At 41.3% G+C, this 21,364-nt stretch overlaps 1 protein-coding gene across 1 annotated transcript in view; it reads left to right on the forward strand.

Annotated features, from left to right (window-relative positions):
- The window catches only part of LOC121894315 (receptor-type tyrosine-protein phosphatase gamma-like), a 486,290-nt gene that overhangs the window by 361,935 nt on the left and 102,991 nt on the right, over window positions 1-21,364 (forward strand). Inside the window, exon 6 of the mRNA XM_042406838.1 lies at window positions 13,271-13,337. Coding sequence (XP_042262772.1) covers window positions 13,271-13,337 — 67 coding nt within the window. The remainder of the gene's footprint in view (window positions 1-13,270; window positions 13,338-21,364) is intronic.

Raw genomic sequence — 21,364 nt, forward strand, 5'->3', positions numbered from 1 at the left:
CTCCCCTCCTCTGATTTATGATATGGCGGTATTCTCACATTTCCTCTGAACCTGAAGATATTGTGCTGTCGCAACCCGCAACTTCAAAGATTGATTTGAACCTGTGCCCTCAATAACTTGCTCGCTCGGCAGGTTGGGCTTGTTTGTTTGCTCCTATGCAAAGAGGAGTGTGTGTGTGGGTGAAGGCCTCTTCTTTATTTATCCAGATGCCACTCTATCCCCTGCCTCAATCACATGCTTCAGTTTGTCTTTGGTAACCTGAAAAGACGGGCTCAAACTGTGTGTGTGGGTGTGTGAATATAAATGAGCATATCCAATAATCTATACTGTGTTTTACTGTGAAATGGAGAATACAGCTTGTATGATGCACTGCATGTGTGCTTAATTAAAGCATAAGTACAGCTCACACACATACACAGATCTCTCTAAATCAAGTAGGTAAATCAAGTGTTTGTGTTGATGGTTTTTGCTTTGTGAAGTGAAATGTAGATCGTGAGTCTGTGTTTGTATGTTGTAGTTTCATCACTTGAATAGTTTTTCTTTGTGAGTAATTGTATCTGTACATTTGAGCTTTGTGAACCAGTATGTTTGCGTGTGTGAGTGCGTGTGTGTGTGTGTGGAGTGTGGTCTCCTGAGCCTGCTTGTGTTGAGTCATTGGTGATGAGTCATGTTGAGAAAGAAGCTCTCCTTCTTGAATGATGAGCTTACATGTGTCCTCTGCCAGGCTGGATTGAAAAAATAAATTTAACTTCTTTTTTCCAAAATATCAAAAAGTCAAACTGTATTTCTTGTCAATAAATTGTCAATTGTCAATAAATGCAATGCTGATATTAAGAATTACATTTCTAAGTTGGGTTAGTCAGTACATTTAGTTACCAGTTTATAAATGTATAGTTTTGTAGATTTGGGTTGATAGCACACTGCTTATGAAACACCATTTCTAGTGAAATGAAATACAGTTAGGGCCCTTAATTTGTGCTTAATTAATAATTGCTAAGGCTAAATGCTGAGGAGATACTGCCCACCATCAGAAGTGATGAAGCTATTTAAAGCCATTCACTGTAATATCATTGGTTATTTCAGGTCGTTATGCATAATATTGCAAATCACTTGGATTTACACCAATGTGATGAAGTACTTTGAATTGTCAGGTTTGTTTTATCCATATCACCCACCCCTAGGGCCTGCTGCTACTATCACATTGATTGACAGGTTGCTTTATACACTCAATAACACTTGACAACAAACTAGTCTGAGCCATTTATATTTTCTGATCCATATTATATCAGTCAGTATCGTAAGCACAATAGTAGAACTTCAAATATGAGTAGTTTAGAAACACAAATCCGTATTTTGAGTCAAACTTTTCTATTGTATGTGAATATATTTTACATTTATGTAGTAAAAAAATGATGAAAAAAAGACAATAGTGATTTTACGACATGCAGAGAATTCAATATGTATGTGTATTAAACAGAAGAGGAACAAGCGACAAAGCAGATCACATAATTCATTGTCTTCACATGTGAAACCTGATCACAATAAGAAATTTGATGCAGCTCTTTACATGTCGTGACTGGTCTGTTTTCACACCTATGGAAATACCACCAGTGACAATGAAAATAGAAACCCTTGTACAATTTGATGCACTCCAATACACAAGTCCTCCACATTAAACAACGACGACATCATTTGTCTGTGCCTTCTAAAACTGATACAAATTACTGCTGAAAAATAATGTTTTATGATGTGAAAACGCTGTGGTTAAGGTCAGGGGCTGATCATGGTCATGGTTTTTAAAAAGTAACGCTGAAACAAACCAAGATCTCCTGTGTTAAAGTCTGATGTTTTGTTGACCCATCCATCCACCCCGACCTCCACCCTACACAGTTCCATAATGTCACCTGATTTCCTCCTTTGCGCCTGTCATAATAACTATGGCCACTAGAGGGCTTCTGTCACTTGCATTAACGGCTCATCCTGCTGTGTTTCTAGGGAGGACAGTCTCCCAATACAACAAAAGAAAATAATCAGCTCCTCACTAGTGTCATTAAAACCTGAAATGAACCGTTCTGCAAAATTCAACATTTTACATGGGTTCCCATTTTTGTGGTATTACAAACTAAAGTGTTCCTTTAATGTAATGACATGGACTTCCATACTTTACCATGGTACCATAAAACATATGCTGTTCACTTGGTCCCTGCCTTATTCATATCATGCTTTTAATCTCATGATCATTTCATCTCTTTCTGTGTAAACACAGTCAGCATCTTCCCTGTTTTGTTTTCTTTCCTTTGTACGGGTTTCTCTGTTCATTTGTGAGCTGTTCCCTCCCCTTTCTATTGATGTTTTTTTGCAGTGAGTACATTGCATTTGCTTCTGTGTCATGTATTAATTAAATCATCACACTCATGTTACAGGACAAATTGGCCCCATCAGCTCAGCTGAGCACGTGAATCATGGTTTTATGACCCAGCATTACATTGCACTGCTGGCTCTGATTGAAACAGATGACAGTGGTAAACAGCTATCATTGCCCTTTTATTTGCTTATTTACAGCCCTGCATGCCTCCACTATAAGCCACACATTCAGCTAGCAGCAGCAACATGCAAAACAGAGGCCCAGCTGGGATATAATCACATGGAACATCCATTCTACTTTTTACTATTTATTCCTTAAGTTAACATGAAAATCCCACTGAGTCTCATTTCACATGATTTCGATTTAAAATTATAGAGTGAGAGACAAGGAAGAGAGAGACAAAACAAAGAGAAAGAGGGAAAAGCTATCTTGGACTCTGCTCACCGACAAAAGGGCCTATTAAGACAAGAACAGTAGGAGGAAGGAAGAAGATAAATCCAGACACATATTTCACAACAGCTCATCCTGATGACATTACTTGAATTCATGAAGGGTGACTTCCTGCAGTGATTGGTAAAGTTATTTCATCCATCAATACTGTATGTAAGCACTTTGCTTTTTGGAGCGAAATGTATGCAAAAATGCATCAGGTGAGATACCAGCAAAGAGGTGCTGAGTCACTGTGTGGGGCATTGTGTGTGTTTGGGCTTAAGATGACCTGAAGGTTGTATGACATGTCATTCAACCATGTCTAGAGGCAAAAGAGTTTACACCTGTTCCAAATGACTGGAATACTTGAAGATGCGGTGATAAACCTTCTATCATCAGGCATGACATAATGAATCAAGGTGCACACTGTTGTACAGTTGTTCGCGTTCATGGTGCACGAAAAGTGATAGTTGTGTGGAGAATGAAACAAGAAAGCTTGTGACAAAAGCTCAAACCCTACCGACTTTTACACCTTTCCACACCTGGTCGATTGCTATGGTAAGTCGGCGTGATTGTCGGATTCAGTAGGTAGGCAGGCTTCAGGCAGCGTTAGCCAATATTTGAACGTTGTACAGTGCACAACGGACATTCACTGCCAACATGCAGTGCCAAAGCAGAGAGTGGTGTGCACTTTATGTAGCAAGGAAGACAGCAATGGTGTGGAGGTCGGAGTGGTGGATGAGTGTATAGCATGTCAGACTTTCATGCAGCAGACCAACCGACCATTACAGACCTGACGTTACAATGTTTTTTTGGTTTGGTTGGATTTATTTTTTTATAAGTGTTTTAGTGGCCTAACTTTCACCAGACCTTAATCACAGATTCAGAAGAAAAAGGAAAAAAGGACTGCAGCACACCTTTTTTTTCCACTGAAGTTTGCTGTCCTTGCTCTGAGAATTGATGATAAATGATGATAAATGAATGATACATTTCACACTGTGGGTAATGGATATTATTGAATATCATAATGATAGTTATATTATATTTTTCTTTTGGATACAAAGATAAGAAATAAAGTAGGCCTACTCAGAGTTAGAATTTACATGTATTTGTTGCACCTCTAACTAACTCTTGAGAAAAATTCACAAATTAACTCATCCTTTTTTGTAAGTCAGCTGAACTTTAGAAAGGTTTTTTTAGGTAAATACTTATGACCCCCAACAGACCTGACGGAAAAGAGCCATGGATTCAAGTAGCTCAAAAAAAACCCAAATAATAAATTCAAACAGCTGTCTGCAAAGGCAACTTGCACCTTATTTTATCATGGAAACCAAGTGTCACTGCTTGACTCTAGTATTGAAATAAAGTACAAAAACAATCCATTTACCTTTTATAAAAAGAAGATGAAAAGTATGAAGACATTCTCAGCAGATTCAGTCCTGGATGTATTCATTCCTAGAAAACCTTGTGGTTAATTTGAATTGGGTGGGGGGCGGGGATATTCTTCACATTAAAGGTAGCAGAGCGGAGGTGCTCAGCAGGAGTAAGAAGAGCATGATGAAAGATATGGTTTGAAGACATAGGAGACCTCATACTACTTCAATCTGCTCTAAATCCAATACCCCCAGTGACGGTAATTAGGCAGTATATGCCGACAGTGCTAAACCTGCACTGAGCTGCTTCCAATTCAGCACAGTGCGCACCACTTGAGGAGACATTAGCCTCAGCAGTTATGCAGTGAAACAGAATTCATTACATGTAATTTGCTGTCGGTCACTTTTTAGTAATTTGCCCAAAATTTCAGAAGACATCCCATTAACGATCTTTAAATTGACAAAGTTTTTGTTCTTTGCTGTGATGGGGTGATGAAAGGCAATGTTCCTGTGTGCTTTATCTTGGCCGTCCCTTCCCTGCATGACCGCTGCCCTACTTATTACACACCATCACTCAGACTGAAGAATCGACTGCCAGTGTCATCGGTCTCCTCCCTCTCACAAAAAAAGAACATCCATTTATGCTGATTTTGAAATTTGATAATTTTTCTATTCAGGAAAACAAGGGCACAGTAACAGAATTATGTCCATATCTTCTTGGAAGAAATAATTAAAAGTGGATGCAGTGACAGCACAGCCCTGTCTGCTTAACATCCTATTCGGATTTAACACATCGCAACACATTTAAGGTCAAGCTGCTCATACTGTTCACACTGGATTCTTCTTTAAAACAATGTGTTAACACCCAGCTAAACTAGCCAAGAGATGTATTATTCTCCGCGGCTGCATTAGAGAAATCAATGAAAAGCATCGAAGTTGCTTACAGTATGTGAACACACATGCTGTTAAATGTGAGTAAGACACAGTGATGTTATGCATGATGTTTCACTGTGGTGTAAGTCTGGAGTCCAAAGGGTAACACGCACAGGCGGCATAACATGTCACTCCACTAATTCCCATCTTCAACACTTCAACTCTCCAGATTAGCAGCAGTTTTATCACATTTGATTGGCACACTTCTCCCTATACCCTGACTACTACATCTGTCTGTGTGATGCAACTACGTGTGTGCGGCATCACTTGACACACATCAAATGACGTGATGCTCCGCGATACAGCCGTTGTGTGTTGCATTTAATTCTAAGAATTATTCCGGTCCCTGTAAAGGGTAACTACACACTAATTCAGTTTGCTCCCTCCCAGCATATTTAAAAAATGCAACAGAGGACTGGACGAGGCATGACGTTGTAGCTACGTAATGTGTGATGGCTCAGTGTGAATGGATAAATAGCATTTCAGTGTAGAGTCTCCACGTCCATATATGATACATTTTCACAAAAACTGTATATTTATATAAAAACCTGTGGGTAATGTGCTGCTTTGTTTAAACCAACTATCTGCTGGAAAGCACTGTCAGACCTCACCTGAGATTCTGTAGCTCTGCCCTTCTTTCAGTTTGTTGATTTGACGTGACTCAAGAGTTTCATGAGAGAGTCGCAGAAATGCTCAAAAATATCTTTAAATAATTTTAAAAATTATTCTTGTATTATTTTTTATTCAACTCCTGAGCTTATGGCAACATTTCACTCTGACATCAGAGTGCAGCTGGGAGGCTGCAGCTCACCCGTCTGTATGTCTCTGTGCTGCTCAACAGGATTTTCAGAATAAAATGATGCCTGACTTTCACAAACAGTCAGAGAAGCTCTGGCTAATTTGCCACATAAATAATGTCCATGTCATAAATGATATACAATAATAATCTGCTACTGATGGATGGCAGCTCTGGGAATGACCAGAAGGCACAGTATCATTTTGTCAGTTCTAGAACGAACAAGAACAGCAAAATAATGCCAGAGTTTCTTGCCAGACATTCTCCTCGTCGTCCACCACTTGCTGATGATGTAATTAGTAACTCTGCACTCCAATGTGTCTTCTTTGAGAGAAGTCCGGTCGTTACTTCCATTACATTGTTGATTCATCAGCAGTTAGCGCTTTCAAAGGAAAGGGAAAGAGATAAGTCACTGTAAGACACAGAAAGAGGTGAAGGAAGTCAAGAGAAAGAGGATACTGTACATAGTCAGCAATCTCAGATAGATGACAGCAGGAGGAAAGGATGGGCGATGAGAGAGAAGAAAGTGGTGGAGGAGAGAAATATGAGGACGTGTCACATTGTACCATGCTTTCTTTTTTTTTCCTGATTTGTCACTGCAGTGTCCTGTCCCTGGAGAGAAAGAGGGAGATGGAGCTGTGAGGAGGAATGAAGAGAAGGAGAGAGAGATGCAGGATTTGAAGAGAGAGAAAGGGGTAGATAGAGAGAGAGAGTAGGACATTGTGACGTGAGGGCCGGTGGCTGAGGATCTCGGGGGACGAGCCTGTGGGCTTTCAGAGACAAACATTAATAATGAAACGCTAATTCCCTCTGTCCTCCTTTCTTTCTCTCCTCTTCACTGTCTCTCTGTCTGTCATTTTCTCCAAATGTCTCCATGGCCACCTTTATTTCTCTTGATCTCCCTACCTTTACACGCACACTTTTTTTTCTCCTCACCCACTGTCTGTCTTGTCTTGTACATAAAACAAGGTCTTTATTGCAGTTCCAGTTATTAAAGGGGATTTATTATGCTTTTCCTTATTTTTAGTCATATATATAATGTAACAATGTCGAATGTTCATGTTAAAAGTGGCCAACATGTCAAATAATGAGCTAAAGGTATGTAGAAGTAATCCCTGTGAGCAAAAAGATCTGGCTTCAGACTGCTCTGAGCACTTGCTTTCCAGTGATTTTTTCTACTTTCAGCCCGAGCTACTGTTGGCTTGTGACGGATTTCTTTATATGGTCATCTGCTCCATGCAAAGTGCGCAAGTTCACTGCTCCGTTCTGCTAACATAGCATTTTGCCAGTGTTTTAGGGGTAGTCATGCCGAGCCATGATTCGAGTCGAGCTGACACACTGGGAGTTATTTTCCATTACACAGCAGGCAAAGTAGTTTATCTGTTAGAGGTGTGCTGGTCATCTGCAGCTCTTCATCAAACATCTCGCTGTGGCTGTTTCCAAATATCTCCATATCTTGTTATTTCAACCAGTTTTTAGCGCCGCTAACGAAGCTCTGCTAATTCAGTGAGGAACATGTTTCACTTCCAGTAAATTCTTCACAATAAAGGTATCCTGTTATTCAGTCATTTAAAAGCTTTTAATATGAATCAGTAAGGAAGGAAATGTTGGGTTTGCATTGGTGGCAACTTAAAACGATTCTGATACGTGCTGCCCCTTGGCAGGCTTCCGGAAAGCTGGCCAATCAGAACGGTGTGGGCTCATCAGGAGGGGGGCTTTAAAGAGACAGGAGCTAAGACTGCCTGTTCAGAGACAGAGGCTGAAGTGAAGGGCTGCATAAAGGGCCAGTATAAGATGAATAGAGTTTTTTGAACAGTGAATCATGCAAAGCTGCTCTAGTGGACTCCCAGAATAAAAATATAGAGCTTGAAATGAGCATAATAGGTCCCTTTTAACTTCTTCTGCTATTTGAAATGATTACACAATGGATGTCTGTGCTGTGTGTGTGTGTGTGTGTGTGTGTGTGTGTGTGTGTGTGTGTGTGTTTGCATTGGTGGGTGGGGATTAGTTAGAAACTGTTTCTAATATTGCCACAATTAACCTTACTCCTAAGTTACTAAGTTACTCTTAAGTTTCTTTCTCCTTCAGTATATTTGTTTCTTTATTAGCTGTACAATCTCAAGTTGTCCATACGTTGGCAATCACACAAAGATAACAGATAATTCTATGATGCAGGACATGTGCTCCTCATTTGCAGTGAAATTTCAATTACTTTCAGCTTTTTTGGCTTTTTTAGGTGACGCACCACTCTTCAATATCACAGTCAGAGCAGACAGTCTCAGACAAAGATGTCATATCAACTACATATTAACATGTGATATGTATCTTGATATTTTATCTGGAGGAGGAAATGCCAAATGCACTGCAAATGGAAAGCTAACAGATCGGCCAAACCGATCTGTTAGTTAGATGGAAGTAGCATTGCTTCAGGAGACTCTTGGAACCATTATGAAGTGTAATATGAGGGGTACGTTTCTACAGTAATGTTAGCCTAGTTAGCAAGGATAGTGAAAAGTAGCTTACTGATGCCTTTGGCTGTCTCTGTCTGCCTGGGACGCCCCATGTTTGTTGACAAATCTTCCAGCTCCATCTTGCCTATCTGCATATCGAAGTCCAATCACAATGCAAGCAGAATAAAGCAGAAGAAAATGCAAAGATTTCAGGAACAGGTGTTGTTACTCAGATAAGGTATCCAGATATAGATCACATGTTGATAGAGGAAATGGGGTCACGTTTTTGCTCAACATGGTCTGCATAGGTATTTTTAAAATATGGAATATCTCTAATGGTGCATCCTGGTATGACTGTCCCTGTAAGCCATATTTTTGAAATAGTATGCAGACTGGAGCAAGTCATATGTCATTTAGTTGAACGATAGTATACAGTATAGGTCAAGTTCATACAATTGCATTTCAAAAAGTCAACTAACCTAGTCAGCCAACTTCTCTTAAAACTCCATTTTGCATTTACAGATGCCGCCACCTTGTGGTCTATATAGATAGTATGTAGTTACATATTTTGGGATGTGTCTGTTGTGTCTGGATGGATCTGATATGGAAGCAGCCTGATTATTCATTGTACTGTATGTTAACGATGTGAATAATGTGTTACAGGCAGCTGACCCTCGATCTGCTATAAATGATCCAATTCTACCTCTGCTGAGATCTCTTGAGACAGTTACTGTCAACACTGACAACAACCTCTTATATAAATGTTGGTGACTATTTTACAACATTAACGTGGTCTTGTTTAAGTGTCAAACTTAGTTTTGTTGATGATTAACTCTAAGTTTTGTTTGATATGATTTGTGGCAGGAGTACTCAAATACACTCTTAGAGGTCCACTTAATAGATTTCCACCTTATAAAAGGTCCAGTAAGGGTGCATTATATGTTGATATTTCAGTACAAGAACTCCATATTTCTGTACATAAACAGCATTTCCGTATTAATGGGAGACATGATGCTATTGTTGTGTAGTCTTTAAACTTGAGCATAAAAAGGTATGATTGCCAGGCGGAGACACTGCTTTGTTCATTAGTGAGTTCTTGACTGTATTCATTGTTGAAAATGTTTGATTTTACAATTATTCTGCTTCAGTTTTTATCACAATTATCACTTCAGTTGGTTCAGTTTTGTGGATCTTACTTCTGTGTTTTTGGGATAGTTTTGTTCAAAACAGGCATGTTTGGTGTTGTAGTGGCACTGCATTCCCACTCTTCATTATGGAGAATATTAATTGGAAATCAATTCTCATTTCTCTGTCCAGTCATCCTTAAATGCATGTTTTTCACTTTCAATCTCACTTTTTCCTTTATCAACTGGAGCTCCTACATTCCACAACAGCCTTGTTAACTGCAGCAACTGGCGGGTGGCTGAATGATGACAGTTAAGGTGACATGGTATCAATGTGTCAGTCAAAAGCAGTCTGGATCAGGTTGCAGTTCAGTTTTGTTCCCCAGTCAGGATTAAATTGTTATTCAGTCTGATCTGGACCAGAGTTCACCTGCTGAGTATGTATGGTTTATGGTATAAAATGCTGTACCTCTAACTTCTTTACTTTTCCATACATATGTGCTGGCTTGGCTTGACTCAGTTTGACTTGGCACGTCAGCCCAGCGTGGCAAGGATTTGCATCTCCATTACAATAGAGCTACCCACTTGAAGGTGTGTCTTGTGATGATGCGCTTGTCTTGAGTTGATGACATTTATAAGGGGAGAGTGTATGAAAGTAGCTCTGAAGGAGATAACATGTTTGGTTACATTAACATTTGTTGCTAATGTCCAAGATGAGCTATTGCTCAGTGAAGGAGGAGGTGCAGTTCTCCTGGATCATCAGCCAAACAGAGGTTGGTAGTGAGCATTGGAAGAGGAGCATCTATTGTATCTAGCAACCAATCCCTGATAAATGTAGCCACCTCCATATTCATCTCTTCATGGATCATGTGTCACATGCTCATTCACCACAGTCACATGAGTGAATAAAATGAAAAATAGATTTGTTTTTGTTTTTTTTACTCCCAATTGCGAGAATTATGTCAAATTGTTCAACATGTCATCCACAAAAATGGGCTGCTTTTGAAAAGGGTTTGTTCATGTGCTTGATAAATGCACAGAAATTGAACAGCTTATGTTTTGTTCTATGTGCTTTTGGTGTGGTCCAATCAAGCAGGCAGCGTAAGCACAAATCCCAGTAATCCTTCATACCAAACTTGACAATTAAAATCCAACTAGCCATCAAGTGTGTGTTTCAACATCCAACTGGACATTGTGTGTGTGTGTGTTCATTAAACCCGTAGGTCAACGAGTGTGTTTCCAAATCCAGGAGAGAAGAGGTTGTGGAGAGTCTAGGGCGAGAGGGGAGGCATGACAGCAGTCTTGGCAAACTCTAAACTGTTCATGCAGCCTGGTGGATTTGGAAGCTGGCAGTGGCTTTGTGGTAGTTTGGGTTAGTTTGGATTACATACGACCGAGCTGTTTCTCACTGTCCAAAACATAACACAGCTACACTGACAACTACAAGTAAAAAACTGAGTGTTCAGGCTATTTTGTTACCTTTTTATATATGCTGCTGATTGATCATTGCATATTTTTTATATCCAGTTTTAATGATGTTTTAAGACTAGCTGTATGTAATAGTAGTAGTAGTCATTGTAGTGGTGGTACCCAGAGTTAAAGTAGTAGCAATAGTAGCAATTTCAGTATGTAAAAGTATACAATATGTACAAGTATTTATATTTTAAAAAGTATATAATAGTAGCAGCAGTTAGTAGTATTTGTAGTATTTGCAAAAATTGTTACAGTAGTTGTAGCACATCTTCTGTGGTCAGAATGAACTTCAAAAATATTTTGACCTCTATAGCTCACAGTTCCAGCATTATAACTACAAATCACATTCTGTGGGTTGCCATGCAGTAGCTGTAGAGATTAGCTCCTCAGGTGAGGAATCATGTGACATAATACACAAAAAATTCACTTCATATGCTTTATTATATGCTTCTTATGCAATGCAATCTTTCCTAGGGATGTCACATGATGATGTATTGCTGTGATTTTTTATTGAACCTATGTTTTTACCACGTGTTCAGTCCCACAGATACAAAGAGATTATCTATAGAGGCTACAGTATCTCTAACCTGCTGCTTCTTGTCTCTTTGTAAGTCTGAACAAGAGGTTAATGTTTTAGCATATCCATTAAATGTTCCAATTTTAAACTACAGAATACTTAAAAAGGTCAGTTCACACAGAATCACCCAAAAATGTATCTAAATTTATAATGTATCTACGTAGCCATAGTGGTACTCAGCCATGCAGGCAGTCTTGATTTGATTTGACTGGTTTTCAAGATATCCAATCCTTAGAGTTCTACTGCCACGCCAATATAATGTAGGTGGATGGAATTTTCTTTGTTTCACTTCTCAAAGCATTGGAAAATTACATTTTAACATGCAACATGTTCTAGAAACAATGTCCTGTTTACTCTGAAGAAACCAGACAGAACAGTAACAGTGACAGTGAAAGCCAATTACAAACTGAAAAACTGATGTGCCTGTAGATACAGGAAACAGTGACTGAATGGACATTTTCTGCTTTTTTTCTGCTTAACATGTAAAAAGCAAGCAGACTATAATACACTGTCCTGGCGTCTCTGCTAACTGTCCATCTTACTTGTCATTCTACAGTGTGATTAATGGCAATGATTTTCTCCCTATTTTTATAGCAGGCCATTCAAACATATCTTATCCAATTCCCTTTCGAAAGGCGCTTTCAACGAGACACTTCTTGCATGCATTTGAATACAAACTATTCTCATGTAAAAATAGGCGTGTGCGTCCATGAAACAAGTTTACCTTTTATAGTTGCAAAGATTTCTTTCAATAGAATACATCAATGTGACTTGAATCACAGTACTATTTCCTCATGTCTGCTGGTCGTTTTTTTGTGCATTTTAACAAACACTACCTAGCATAGAGGTGGCAGATCAGAAAACACTCATATGATTAATTTTTGGAGCAGCTGTATGGGTCATTTTGGAAGGCACTCGTGTATTTTGCCATTTAGGTATGAGGACTTGTATTTTATGCTTTGGTTTTATTGATTTCCAGCCTCCAGAACAAAAAAGATTCTCTAATTGAAGACAATGAAAATGCATGTGTTACTGTGACATCACGCGCTCTTGGAGTTCAAAAGGAGAGGGCCTCTGAGAGCTTGTTGATTGCTGCTGTTTGTTCCTCCTAATTACACTGCACTTGTTTTCTCAGCATCTCCTCAGTGCTTTTTGACTTTTTCCCCCTCTCTCTCAATCACCTTTTTTACTCCCAATTTCTCACCTATCTGTTTTTTTTTCTTTCATTTTATTTCTTTAAATTAAAACATATACAGTAGGGTACTGTACTGTTGTTTTATCTAAGCATTAGTCATCCACACAAGCTTTTCTAACCACACATGATAAGTCTGTCATGCATAGACTCATATGGGGACATTTGCAGACACTTGCACATAGATGTGTGCATTATAACATTAGTGGACACTATATGACTGCATAGAATTTAGTTAGTAGAGAAATGCTCTATGTATTTACAGCAAACAAAGAAAAAAGATACGCTGTCTATAAGGGGTTGGGGCAAAATTCATATTACCTGATTTACATATCACAGATCATATAAGCACATTTGCATGTTTTTCTAGCCTAAATACATAACATTTTAAATGAATGACTAATATTTTCTATATTAGTCTGTAAGATTAAATGAAAACAAATAATTTAAATTCAATTTTCCTACCCTTTGGTGCAGGCAGTAATGTATTCTATGCATAATAATGCTGCATGATGATCACTGTATCTTACCACTGATCTATCTTTTTGTGTTCCTCAGGTGGGAGGGAAGGACAACCCTGCCGTCGACCCCATAATCCACGGTCTGAAGGGTGTGGTTCATCATGGTGAGTGTCAGCACCAGTGTCCAGTCATACAGGGGAATGTTAACTATTCATTCATTAGAGAGCCGAGATTTTAGGAGTTCAGATATTCTGTATTTATATAAATTATAAATGGTTTTTGAACCTTCATTATGCAATATATTTGAGTTATAATTTGACCAAATTAAATTATGCATTGCAGCTAAAGATTTTGGCCTTTTTAAGCCATTCGTTGTTTTGGTCCTCCAGCACACACATTTTCTGTATGGTTGACCATGAGGTCAGGTGGGCTTAAAGTGACAAAATGATATACCCAGACCAAGAAAGGTCTCTTCCATCAAAGTCATTACAATCTATGTACCATCAAAGATGACTCAGGATGTCTCTCTTGCTTAATGAGTGCTGCTCAGCCAAAAGATATAAAAGAGACAATTTATTCAATCATATTGCTGAACTATAGCTTTGGTCAGCATCAATGATCCTCTTGTAACAAATTTCATGAGTCGTTCAGTGACTGAAATGTCCAAATTAAGGGAGAATGCAATCCAGGATTATCCTGTATGAGCCCAAGGTTGACAAGTATACATTGCCAACCCAACACCATAAAGCAGAGGGAGAATGCTCCACTTGTGTCCAAATTCAGGTAAAAGGGTGCATTTCGGTGTGGTCGACCTGATGTTATATACTCTGTCTTGAAATCTGCACTTGAAAGGATAAGAATCTAATCAGTGCCAAAATTCAATTCCGTGTATTCGCTGGGACACATTCCGTCAAGTCAAGCCAGTTTATATCAGAGGAACTGCTGCTGTTGGCCTGTCGGAGTCCAGTATTGTGAGGACTCCTGATTCATTCAGTTTAAAGTTCAGCAAACTATTACAGCAGAACAGTATTTCTGTCCTGAGCCATGATATATTTGAAATCTGAACAAGTCCAGACCTCAGTCCAGATCAGCTTTACAAACTGATGGGGCATAATATTTGAACTGTAAATTTGCTTTGCTAATTTCCTTGCTGCACTCAGGAGGGTTGTGGAATTAGCTTGGTAAATTAACACCTCTAACTAAAGCCTTATCACTCTGAGCTATGGTGGCACTGTAGAAAGAACGATCATGTTTTTTCATAGACTGCTACAACCCAGAGAAATGGAGGCAACATTAAGATAATGGGAAATGGTAGTAAATTAATTTCTGGTAAGAACTGATCATTAACATGAACTTAAACTGATCCAATACACTGTAACCATTCGAAATGGCATGAAAAGATGCAATTTGTAATACCTTAAAGCCGGCAGGTACATGGAACTAGAGAGTATACTGTACCTATGCGTTAGTACTTTCATGTAACACACAAATTAAAGATCAGTTCCTGTTTATTAAAAGTTGTGGCTTATTTTCATAGTTTTGTCCCTCATTTGTGTGAAATTCACAAAAAGAAGTCAGATGGGGCAACTTATTTACTTACACAAAGTGTAAACAATCCATCATAGCTTACAGACTTTGACCTACCACAGTTACTATTATTAATTTTTCTGTACAATAAGGAATTACTGAATTTAAGGTGTATTCAGTTTGAGTTTTACCTCAGAATAAAGTGGTAGAACAAAGTTTGTTTGCCCTGCAGTATCTGACTTCAGTGTAATGATGTTGCCATGTTCCCAGGGCTCAGGAATTACTCATATGAGTATAAAATTATACAAGAAAATGAATTTTGCACACCTGTATACAAACAGGTGTGTAGGAGAATAAGTGATGAGTTAACGTGACAAAAATCAGCTCCTGCACACTGTGCACCCATGCTGAATTTCATATGAAGACACATATGGGTCCAGCAACCTTCATCAGGCTTCGTCAGGACCTTTTGTCCTCATAGACAGTATTAAAAATAGGACTGGTCACTTGATGTGGGAAAATGCCTGACAAAGGTCGCTGCACTGAAATGTTGCTATTCAGTCATTTTTGGCATAAATATCACTGTGCAGGACTACAATGTTATTAAAAAAAAAAGTATGGTTGAAAACTATACTTGTGACTCATACATGAGAATGCTGGAGTGTTGTTGGACTTTTTGTAGTTGGACGAGCATTTGTGAAATGCTTCAGATTTTAGATCTGTTTGTAAGTGAAAAATGGGCAGGGTTAAAGAGGATGGACCAGTCAAAGACCATATGCATATGTGTTATTTTAATTAAGGTCACTAATTGAAGCCATAATATGGATTTGATATTATACACCACAGAGAAATGATGCAAAGAAAATTCAAGTGTAAGTGAGACCTTAGTGGGATAAATATCTGATGTATCATTTTATCAAACTTTAACTGCAGGGTACAATAGCTTTGATTGTACTCCTCATCAAAAAGCCTTTGCTTTTGCATCATTTAGTGCCTCACATTCAGTATATTCGCACAATAAATTAGGACTTCTGGGATGATTCAATGTTTTTTTCCCCTCTCATAACAAATTAGAGGGTTTTACATCGTTTTTTTCTTACCACTGTATGCCCTTAGTCAAAAACAGTTGTCTCCTGCACACAGCCCTGAAGTGCACCCCTGTCATGATCAAAACATTCATCCTAAAGCAATGTTCTGTCTTGTCCCCCCCCCAAAGGGCCCTGCTTGCCTTGCAACAACAGAGCAGCTTCAGAGTGAATTTTGAAAGCTTCGGCATACACAAATAAAACTTTGATAAAATCCCACCGCATGATACTTGCACTTTATCTCCTGCTCAGCTGTCTTGGAAAAACTACTCAGCCTCCATAATTCATCTAACACAAAGACCATTCAAGTTCAATCAAGGCCGCGCTCCCATCTCCCCCACAGGGAAGGTGGTTGGCTAATTTGCTCTGTCTCCACCATTGCTACACTATGGAGCAGCAGGTGGTTAAATTTTTCACAGCGCTCTCTTCTCTTGTTGCCAGGCTTGTCTGGCGGACACGCACCACAGATCTGACTCCACTGTCTTTGTACCTCATGCCTTGTTGCATTTTACATGAAACCTCACTGGAACAAATGCCCTCTGACTAGCTAGCCAGCAAGCGGCTCTGCGGCATCCCTGTGAAATCAGCCCGGTAAAAAGGCTGAGTCTGATTTACATAGTGGGCTCATGAAAGGCTTTGGCGGCGAAGAGAGGAGCCCATTGTCTACACAGGGTTTGCAGGGGCTTTCGAGGCAGATGCAAAGACTGATAATGATGTGCTGGGATGATGGGAAGGACGAGAGGTGATAGGAGGAGGAGCACAGTGATAGCTCTCTCATGCTTTTCCTTTTAATGTCTGTTGCAGTGAATTCTGTATATTGTCTCGAGACATCATCATCACTACTGCAGAAATGATCATCAGTATAAAGAAAAAGTTCAAACACTCACATCTAGAATATTCAGTGATATGAGAAAAAAAGAGTGGATGAATATCACTAACACCATAGAGGACATGTTTAGATACGTTCACTCTTAGAACATGAAACATATGGCATCATACCTTTTATGCAATTTTTGGTCAACAGAATTGACAGAATATATAATGAAAATAATATATTTCAAGTATCAATATAAGTCTCAATATCGTGGCAAATAATAACATACACAATATCAACAAGTCCTCTGAACTAAATGTTAAAATACAATCTTCATCATTGCCTTCAAAACAATTTCAGGATATTGTTACAAAACCAGTATTTTCTGGTTTGCCATGACTATGCTTGTGGTTCACACGATTTGTTCCAGCAACCCTGATCCCATCCCTATGAGATAATAACATCACACTACCTCCACTTTTGCTTCTCAGAGAGTCATTATTCGCATGACCACACGAGGTCACTAAACAGTCTGAAAGACTCCAACATGCACAGTACAATATTTACTATGTATTACAAGTTGAGCCAGCATTGTTGACTGAAGCCTCATTTATACTGTGCTGTTGCTTTAATGATATCAGGCAGTAATTTTGAGCTTGAGTGGCTGAGGTAAATGCATTTTTGTGACAAATGATCCCTCTCCCTGTACTTCATGGGACACCCTGTCTATCTTCTCCTTCTCCTTCTGTCTGTTTGAATAGAGTCTGTAGAATTTCTGTCTCTGTCATCAAACCTCATGAGACGGCCCCTTCCACCAGATATTGTAGAAAGGAGACAACCTCTCCCACTGCACATGACAGGGGGTCTAGTCTCCTTTTCTCTCACCAGCCTCCTGGGACAGAGCCCCCCACACCTGAGGAATGGGCCAGGGCCAACACCTGGGTCATCTCTGCATACCACAGCACCGAACGGCAGTTTGGGGCTATTAGGATGACAGACAGCTACTCTTGTCTCACTTTCTCCAGTGGAGGGGGACCGAGACAAAGAGGGGGGAATAACGCCGCCTCCTTGGTCATGGTGCCTGTGCAAACGCATCCACCCCCAGTGGTGGATTGTCTTGCGGCATCAGGGAGAACTAAAGCAGGCAGTGGGTGTTGTTTCAATTGGCAAACAGGTCCACTTCTCCTTTCCCAAACTGGTTCCAAATCTGCTGCACCACCTTGGGGTGCAGCACCCACTCGTCTGCCAGAAGGCTGCCTCTCGACATTAGGTCAGTGCCCCTGTTGTCTGGATCCGAAATGTGTAGGGCTCTCAGAGAAAGGGCATGTTCTGAAGCCCACACGTCTCCCCTGAACCAGAGTCAGGAAGTGTTGGAGAACCAAGAGCACCGCCTGAAGTTTGAGGAGGTTGATGTGTCAGTTTTGCCCTGAAGGCCACACACCACCTATCGCTCTCTCTAGGCATATGCCCTCCCACCCCATCAGGGACACATCTGTGAACACTGCTCGACCCAGCAGTGTCCCCGTCAACAGATGCTGTGGGGACTCAATATAACTCAGGTCCTCCTGCACCGATGGTGGAACGTTCACCATGCGTCGCTTGTGCCTCTTGACATCCAAGCACAGGCTGGTAAATCACCGTTGCAGGCAGCGCATGTGCAGGAGACCAACTGGAGACACTAGATGGCCCACCACCATGAGCCCCAACACCGGCATGACTGTCAAAGCTGGCACCGTTGCTCCCCACTGCAGTCTGAGAACTGGCTGCTGCAGAGCTGTCTATCTGGGTTCCGCCAGAAAGGCCTGCAGACTGACGGGGTCGATCATAACTCCCAGATACTCCATCTGCTGGCATGGCTGGGGTGTGCTCTTCTTTCAGCTGAAGGAAAAACTTATCCGGGTTAGGTGTAACCCCAACTTGGCTGTGTGGAAAATCGCCCATTTCTTGGACCTGGCCATGACAATGAGGTTGTCTAAGTAGAAGAAAACCCTCATACCCTGGTCGCACAGCGGCTGCAGTGTGCATCCACACACTTAAGTGTGCAGAGAGTCATGGAGTAGCCACATGATAGTTTGTTGTATATATAGACAATCCCCTGAGAGGCAAAAGGCAGGAACTTCCTGTATTTCAGAGCCACCTCAAAATGAAAGTATGCATCTTTCACATCGATGTTGGTGAACCAGTCGCCTGGTTGAGCCAGTTCCAGCAACCTCCTGATGGTTAGCATGTGGAACGTCTTTCGAACAATGCACTGGTTCAGGCTGCAAAGATCCAAAATGGGTCTGAAACCTCTCGTCTTCTTGTGAACCCAGAAGTATGTGGAGTAAAACCCCCTCCATCTGTCGTGAGTGGGAACAATCAAGACAGCCTGTTTCAGTAACAGGTCCTGGATCTCCTGGGAGAAAGAAACTTCTTGGGAGGATGGGTTTATCTCCTTGATGCCCAAGAACGGAGGAGGAACATGGCATAACTCAGTCTCAGTGTTTTGTCCATCCACTCTGTCAACATGTAGCTGTAACAGTATTCCTTGTAAAACTGTCAGAGAGCGGGTGGCCAGCTGGGGGGCAGCAGCCAAGAGGCTGTAGTACTCTGATTCAGCCCTCTCCGCCACCAAACCTTCCATAAATGGAAGATTGGCCCATGGGTGGCTGGTATCGAAAGGTCTGATCCAACAGAGTGGTCCATGAACGCATCACCCTTGGCTGCCTCAACATGGCGTTAGATGTTGTGTCAGTGTGTCCATTTTTCTCCGTATTTACCACAAAAATAACCAGAGGCGAGCGGAACAAACCTAATGTCTCCTCTTCTGGGTTTGTGTGCGGGCCTGGGGCATTATTCTTTAAAGACGAAATAATGCTGCCAGCCACGTTATCATTAACCTGAAAGACAAGCTGTGTATACTGGTCCCATGAAGGATAGTGGTGAAAACACCAGGAGACAGTGCTGACATTAAGCAGACATGAGGTGTCCTCTCCCTGGCCAGTGTGTGATTGTGAGGAGTTATTCCTCAGTGAGGACATAATGCCACTCGCCGCATCACCGCCAGCCAGAGAGGCAAGCTGAGCTGGCTGGTCCAATTAATAATGGTTCCAGCGAGCACAGCGAGAGACAGACCTGCTTACGCCTAACATCGCGCTCATGAATAGGCTCAGCGCTGAGCTTTTTCCAGCTAGCACAGCCCGCAGCTGAAAGAGGCTGCCTGCCATCCGCTTCCCTAACTGAGGGAAGAGAGGCAGGGGCATCAGCTGAGTGCTTTCTGCATTACACAGCCTCTGTGAGCAGCTGGATGAAGCAGGCTGGGCCGCTATCATCACAGTCACAGAGGTCTGGAGAGGTGGAAGAGGGGAGGGTAGAAGATTTTGCTCTTTGGTGTAAAATGTAATTTGTTTTTATTAAAACATTTTCAATACACAGTGAGTCTGCTGGTGCTGCAGACTCTCCGTCGAGGTGGTCTGGGATGCTCTGCCCTGCCTGCATGCTGTCCTCCTTGCCATGTTGTGGTGCAGCATATCGTCTCCTCTTTGGCTAGAAGAAGGGGCAAGCGGTAGGTGGCTGCTCAGGACTTTAAAAAGCCTGTCTGGAGCTATGAGAGCTCCCAATAGGTCTTCTCTGTCCTGTCTTTGTAAGACATTGAGTCCCAGCCACAGTGGACATGAGTCCACTGTGACAAGCGACATCACATACCCTGCGGCAGTGGCAACACACAGAATCAGGTTATTTATCTGGCTGATGGTGCAGGGCATTGAACATTGTATTAGCCGCAGTGACGTCCAACACTCCCAGATTGTTAGCTACCGTGGCCAGCTGCGTGCCCAGTCAGAATATTTTTTTGAAATATTCCAGTGTGTCCCTATGCTGCACCAGTGGATGCTGCAGCTTCCTTCTCACTGACCAGCCAGCTGAGTGAGGAATCAGGAGGGCTGCGAGGGCCACTTCCAGGGGGATCACACTAGGACAGCCTTTTTCTGTGTGGCCCTGCACTCTCAGGACCCCTCCACACATTGCCCAATGTCTGGGAGGGGAGGTGAAACAAAGGCGGGTTGAGCCGGATGAGCCAGGCTGTAAAAGCCTTCATGTAGCCAGCTTACCGGATTGGGTGGAACAGGCATTGGCAGTAAGAGCCCTACACACTCTGGCGCCATGGCTATAACTTTCAAGAAATCACGGTGGACTGAAGTCGGAGGTGGATTTCCAAAAGTCAATGATGAAGCAGATGACAAGCTGTTGTCATTGTCGTTGAAGTCCTCGGCAATGAATGTAGGGTGGTGGCTGTATCATGCCACTCTCTGCGTGGTCCTGTCCGAGGCACTCGAAGCAGAAGAGACACCCGGCAGTGGCAGCAATGAGGCTTGGGCATGATGGGCTGAAACGAGCTTGCTGGAGCGGCCACTCCGTCCGTGGAGAGGTAAGAGTGAGAAGTGAGAAGGATGTGAGCAGCAGCAAGATGCTGCCTTATATACTGAGTGAGACACACGTAATTGGTAGGCGTGTCCTGATTGGCCGCCTACATACATGCAAATTTCAGTGGGCTATTGCATGCGTGTGATTGAAGGAGAATATTACCCATAGAGTCCAGTAGATGGCAGAGCCTGTGTGAGATAGAACACCGTGCAATGTCAATTAACTATGAAAAGTGTTGTGATACAGAACGTTTTGCTGTAAAATTAACAGTAAAGTCTACACTTGAAAGAGACACTTGAACAACACCAGGTGTTTTTTTATAATGTCATATGGCTCAAACAAAAAGTTACAAAAATGGAGGAAT

This window comes from Thunnus maccoyii, chromosome 3 (genome assembly GCF_910596095.1).
Source record: "Thunnus maccoyii chromosome 3, fThuMac1.1, whole genome shotgun sequence".
Classification (NCBI taxonomy): domain Eukaryota; kingdom Metazoa; phylum Chordata; class Actinopteri; order Scombriformes; family Scombridae; genus Thunnus; species Thunnus maccoyii.